The 6,730-nt window shown below is 47.7% G+C and overlaps 1 protein-coding gene across 1 annotated transcript in view; it reads right to left on the reverse strand.

The window, feature by feature from the left end:
- Positions 1–2,513: 2,513 nt before the first annotated feature.
- Positions 2,514–6,730, reverse strand: part of cenpi (centromere protein I) — a gene marked incomplete at both ends in the record, with an annotated part of 19,512 nt that continues 15,295 nt past the window's right edge. Inside the window, 5 exons of the mRNA XM_084459596.1 lie at positions 2,514–2,651; positions 2,830–2,871; positions 3,665–3,880; positions 4,715–4,763; positions 5,821–5,945. Of these exons, the coding sequence (XP_084315722.1) occupies positions 2,514–2,651; positions 2,830–2,871; positions 3,665–3,880; positions 4,715–4,763; positions 5,821–5,945 (570 nt within the window). The remainder of the gene's footprint in view (positions 2,652–2,829; positions 2,872–3,664; positions 3,881–4,714; positions 4,764–5,820; positions 5,946–6,730) is intronic.

Raw genomic sequence — 6,730 nt, forward strand, 5'->3', positions numbered from 1 at the left:
CGCTTCAACATTTCTGCTGGGTCCATAAAAACTATATTCAGGTGTTCTTGACTTGTAGAGTAAAATAATTGTGCGTTTGGAACGGACGGCACGACAAAGGTCGATCTTGGCATGTGTGCAACAGTTCTGATTCTGGATCAGTGATCATAGATTTCTGGTGTCTGGACGCGTCGTGGCTCCACAACTGTGCCCGTTGCCAAAACCTTGAGTTGCGCACAGACCTTTAATAGGCTACTCGTTCATGGAGACGGTCCGATATAACACGGGACATATGCGGCTGCAATCCCATGTTGCAGTGTATAGACTAGTTTAAGAGTGGGCTAATACCAATTCCAGGTTTTCGTCCTCGACAGCCTTTTGTAAAGCTCAGCACCACTGACCCGGACGGTGCGCAACATCGAGAACAACGCATGACGTCTTAATAATAGCCAATTCATGATTTTAAGAGTGGCACAACACGAAATCTGAAAATGTTGCTACTTTATTACAACACCTAGGCTACAAAAAAACATCAACTTGGTCTCCTAGAATAGTCAAATGCAAGAGAAAGCAATACACACTTAATTCAAAGCCTGTTCAATCTTACCTTTTCCTTCCCAGACCGGGATCTGGCTCAGGTAGGCTAGGCTGCCTCACGATGCCATGGAGAAGACTTAACCGGGCTGGGATGCTCCTGTGTGGAGGAGAGATTGACAGGGAGCGAGGAGCGGTGACAGCTCAAATGAACATTTCCACCGGCAGAGAGACGCACTCCTCCAGAGCTGAGAGTCACTCTGCTGACGCTCACATCACAACTGCTTAAGGTGGCGCGCTCTGCAATTCAATTCAGATTTAACCATTCCTACATGTTCCAAGTCTATTTTTGACATTTCCGTATAATTACACTAAAACATAATTCCTCTGGGGAAACTATATAGGCTACTACTTTCAGAGTAGCCTAATCATTCAGATGAATATTTGATCCTGGTCAAATTCCTAGTACGCTATGTGTAAACCATATACATGGCTAATAAACAGATCTTGAATAACTTCCTTGACACCATGGCGTCCTGTGGTAAAATACTTAGCCTACTTCTATCCAATACGTTGAAATAACGATTGAAATGGGTACAGTAGACCTACCTTCAGAATGTAGGCTACCCGAACCCAGGCTAAAGGTGCACCACACCTCTACGGCCACAAGGGGACCATTTTGGCCCCGGTGAAAGTGCAGCATCATGGACGTGGCCCCCCTCCCCCCGCACCACTTTCTGCTTCCTCAACACACAACGATGAAGCGATGGACAGTGGAATTCACTCAACATACAAGCGTGAATAAAACAGTAGACAAATGAATACACATAGAAGCAGGCCTATTTATTCCCGCTCAGAGTACAAAAACATCAATAATATGGTCCCTGGGTGAGAATACAATGTGACTGGTATGCAATAGCTTCGGTAGGACCCAGCAGAGTCCACGGTAGCCTAGGGCCCATTAACTGTCCAGATGGATCCCTCAATTAAGGGAGAATGTTGCTTTCCAGATGGTTGAGCCACCGACCGCAATAGAAACTCACAATTTCCTCCATAATGAATTCCAACAAATACAACTGATGGTTTTTAATAAAAAATAAAACTCACACTTTCCATTAGTACAGAGGAGCCTTCGTCATTTAGCCAGACTGCATGTTTCTCCGTTGGAAGAGTGCAAGGAGTCAGACAGCTGGCAGTTAGTAATTTTAGACAAGAGTGATGGTTATGTAACCCGTGTGAATAGCTTGCCCAGGGCGGGATTCGAACCCACGAGCTCCCGATTGCGAGGCGGACACGCCAACACTTATGCCAATAGGGAGGCCCCTCTTGACGGGACTGTTCGTGCTCCTGAGTGAGTTTAACGAATCACCTGCTGCCACGACCTGGGACCCACAAGGACACTACCCGGTTACACTGAAACCATATTTATTATTATGTGCAAGGATCCCAGAAGCGATAATGAAAGTAAGCTATACAGAAACACACAGTGATATCATACTCCGAGTGGAGAATGAAATGAACATACGGCACTCGGGTGGTAGTCTGTGGTTGGGGCCACGCCCACGAGGGACCAAACAAAGTCTACACCAGGCCCCCGTCCACTGGCTGTCGAGTCCAGGGGTCGCGACCTTTCCTCCGCCTGGGGCCGCAGCCCACCCCCCCCCCGGCTATGAACTATGAACAGGGTTATTATAAAACAAAATATCAGGGTTCAAACTAAAATATTTACAGAAAGAGTGTTTGATACAATTAAAATACACAGTTAAGCGTTGTTTTTTTTACTAGACCTGGAAAGGGTAGCGTAGTTATATACATGTCATTTACAAGATGGAAACCATCCAAGTCCTTGTTTTTCCCCTCCTAGGTTAGAGGCGTGCCAGCCGCTGGCCCTGGTCCCCCTGTCCCTGCCCTGGTCCTCCTCTATCTGCCCTGGTCCTCCTCTATCTGCCCTGGTCCCCCTGTCCCTGCCCTGGTCCTCCTCTATCTGCCCTGGTCCTCCTCTATCTGCCCTGGTCCCCCTGTCCCTGCCCTGGTCCAGATAGGGAGGGCCGGCTGATGTTGATGTGGATAAACTGTTTGATCCCCGTCCAGCCCTGGCCGTAGAGAAACTCCAGGTACCAGTCCCACTGCTTCTTCATCTGCCAACACACACACACACACACACACAATTGACAGCTATCATGATCATGTGACTTCTAAGATCATTAGCAAAAAATAAAAAAATTCCCATAAAATATGAATTGTCTCACTTCAAAACACACATCAAAGCATGTACAGCAGAATATATTAAAAGGAAGTGATCAGACTGGTAGTTACCTTTATGGAATTGAGGTCCATGTCTCTTCTCCCCGGCCAGCACTGATAAAGAGAGAGAGAGAGCATTAATATTCATGTTTTCATCCCACCAGTAGACCTCAGAAGAACAGAGCCGGGTGGGCGTAGTGGTCGGACCAAAAAAGGCGTGTGTATTATTAAACATAATGAAAACCGAACTTTCATACAGACCCCATGAATAATACAATCTGATTCTGTATTAATGGATCTTCTATGAAAGATACAAATGTCTTTCCACGTCCGGCCTTAAAGTTTATCAACCCGAACGGAGTCAGCCCGGCGCTCCCAGTCAGCCCGGCGCTCCGAGTCAGCCCACCAGGCCTCATGCTCAGCTTGAACATCCCAGACCGTTTCAACGACGCACCGCAACTAGGGATGTTAACAGCTAATCGACTATCGATTAATTGCCGATAAGAATTTACTAGAGTAAGAATACTCGGATTTGGATTTGGATACTCGATTAATTGCTTTTTAATGGAATGGAACTTTATCAACGGGTGTAGCGTGATATGTAATCATGATTTAAGGTCTGACTGCACATGAGGGCGCCACGCCATGTAGTGAAGGCTAATTGTGATGCCGGGAAATTTCAACGACAGAGCGGAAGAAGACACAAAAATGAAGCGAGCAAAGCGCAGCCCAGCGTGGGACGTTCTTATCAATTAATTGACTATTGTTTGTTAAGCTTAATAGTTATCGGTTCATGAAATTCCTTCAAATTTTCAACCCTAACGGCAACTATAGAATACAAAACGCGGCCCGATGATATTTCCTCCGGACGAATCAGGAAAAACGCGACTGAGCCTCCCGGACCGACCTTGCGGTGGAAGTCGACGGCGTGGCTGACGAAGGCGGGGTGGCGGACGAAGTCGAAGCTCTTCTGGTACTCCGGTACTCCACAGCTCTCCAGCAGCTCCTCGTTCACCTCCACGGCCGTGCCGGGAAGGAAGATCTTGGAGTTGAACAGAGACTGCACCATGGCCAGCAGGTAGCAGTTAAACTCCACGTAGGTCTGTCTGCTGATGTGGAAACCCTGCAGAGGGAGGGGGGGAGGGATGGAGGGATGGAGGGAGAGAGAGAGGGGGGGAGGGAGAGGGAGGGGGGGAGGGATGGAGGGAGAGAGAGAGGGAGGGGGGAGGGATGGAGGGAGAGAGAGAGGGAGGGGGGAGGGATGGAGGGAGAGAGAGAGGGATGGAGGGAGGGATGGAGGGAGAGGGAGGGGGGGAGGGATGGAGGGAGAGAGAGAGGGAGGGGGGAGGGATGGAGGGAGGGATGGAGGGAGGGAGAGAGGGATGGAGGGAGGGATGGAGGGAGAGGGAGGGGGGGAGGGATGGAGGGAGAGAGAGAGGGATGGAGGAACGGAGGGAGGGAGGGAAGGAGATAGAAGAGAGAGGAAGAGTGGCATGAAGGAGCGATAAAGAAGCAGATTGAACACTCACTCGGGGAAAAATCTTTTGAATATAACCAAGGTCGGATAGCGTGTTAAAAAGCCAGGTCTATTATCTTCAAGTGTGCACTGGTCAATTTGCATGCCGTTTCGTAGACCCATTTATCTTGACCAGACACCCTGACTCTCTAGGTAAGCATATTGGCACCGGGCGCCTACTTGAAAAGTCTAATCCTGTGGAAATGGCATTCTAAAATTACACAGTGCTTGATTTAGTCTGAGTGGGGAGCAAGAAACATTTCCATTTTGTCTTAAATCAGCATCAACTTGAATAGTTCTCTTCCATCATTCAAAAGGCTGGAAACTAGAGGCCTTAAACGCAGCCTTGTAAGGTGGTACCTGGGTAACATATTGTTAACACACACACACACACACACACACACACACATCACAAAAAACATACAAAGATATTCTTATTACCTTTGTCTGCTGTTCACGACTCTTGGCCGACATCAGATTATTCTTATACCTGAAGAGGAGAGCAGGACCTCAGTGATGTCATAGTAGTAAACATCTTTCTCTTAACATATTGTTCTGTTGTTATTCTGTATTAATCCCCCAAAGGGAAACGGCTCTTCTGCTCTCCTATTGGCTGAGACGAGCGCAGGGTCAGTCAGCAGGACCGGCAGCCCTGGGTATGTTATGAGGAAACTCATCAGGGGTGAAATAGGTGACATGGATGCGAACCCCTTAGGGGGGTCCGGAGGCATGGTCCTCCCCCCCCCCCCCCCCCCCCATATTTTTTAAATATCATCTTTAAAGTGTGTATGTACAGTGGATTTTTGCATGAGGATATAGGGATTTGTCATATGGGAATCTTTTCAGGGGCTGGTGTCTCTTTCGCTCCTGCTGTTGGTCTCACTCACTGAAACCTGTAGCAGGCTCAACATTAATCTGTCAATTTTACTTCAATTTCCGCCAGTCAGCGTCCTTAGGAGCTACCGGCGGGAGGCTACGGGCGGCGGCGTGGTCTAGGCGTGACGGCGGAGCGTGACGGGGACCGTCTGCCCGTCAGCACAACATCCTCACAAGCAGCATGAAACTGTCATTCTGGCTGCAGAACTTGAGCATTGAAAAACGTATAGAACAAGACGCCATGTAAAGCATCTTAAGAGAGGACTCTAGAGAAGAGCTCTTTTGTAACGGCCCATGCCTTACATGAAGCGCTGGGCTGAAATGCATGATGGGAAACAAGGATAGGACGTGTTTTCCGCCCAACAATACACGGCCTGCGTGAATGCGAGATGTCAAAGTGGTCCGTGGCACAGCCTGTACAAACTACATACTACAGCTTCAATTATAAATGCCCTTTTACAGGAGGAAGGATTCAAGATTTCTTCATTTGTCACGTATAATGCATGTGCGTAGTTACATGTACGTTAAAAATTAGCATGCTGCCGAGACATTTCTGCTTCTTGCCTCATCAGATCTAACACATTTTATATTTATACACACTCGCGGCTGAGTGGCACGCGACATGGCGGCCTTGCGTGGTGAGGTTGACTCCGCCGGCCCCGGTAGCTCACCTGACCATGATGTAGGCCAGCCGGTCCACGCTGACGGGGTCCGTGGCCAGCAGGGCGGGGTAGAATACCCCCGCGGGGGGCAGGACCACCAGGGGCAGCCCATACTTCACGAATATGTCACACACCTGTGGGGGGGATACGGACACACACACAGGGACACACACACGGGGACACACACACACGGGGACACACACACGGACACACACACACGGGGACACACACACACGGGGACACACACGGGGACACACACACAGACGGGGACACACACGGGGACACACACACACACGGGGACACACACACGGGGACACACACACACGTGGGAAGCATCAGCATCTAAGCGCGTCCTGTTGTAGCAGCACTGTTAGCCTGACCCTGACTAGCTCTGTTCACATGTGGAGACAAGGGCTTGTTTACAGACTGATGGTGCGTTCGTTTGTGGTCGGAGGTGGCAAGTCGCAAGTGGCAAAATACCTACCTCCGACCTGTGTGCATTCAGCTATATACCATTATATCACAGTTACCTAGTTATATCTATATACCATTATATCACAGTTACCTAGTTATATCTATATACCATTATATCACAGTTACCTAGTTATATCTATATACCATTATATCACAGTTACCTAGTTATATCTATATACCATTATATCACAGTTACCTAGTTATATCTATATACCATTATATCACAGTTACCTAGTTATATCTATATACCATTATATCACAGTTACCTAGTTATATCTATATACCATTATATCACAGTTACCTAGTTATATCTATATACCATTATATCACAGTTACCTAGTTATATCTATATACCATTATATCAGTTACCTAGTTATATCTATATACCATTATATCACAGTTACCTAGTTATATCTATATACCATTATATCACAGTTACCTAGTT

This window comes from Borostomias antarcticus (genome assembly GCF_949987555.1).
Source record: "Borostomias antarcticus genome assembly, chromosome: 28".
NCBI lineage: Eukaryota > Metazoa > Chordata > Actinopteri > Stomiiformes > Stomiidae > Borostomias > Borostomias antarcticus.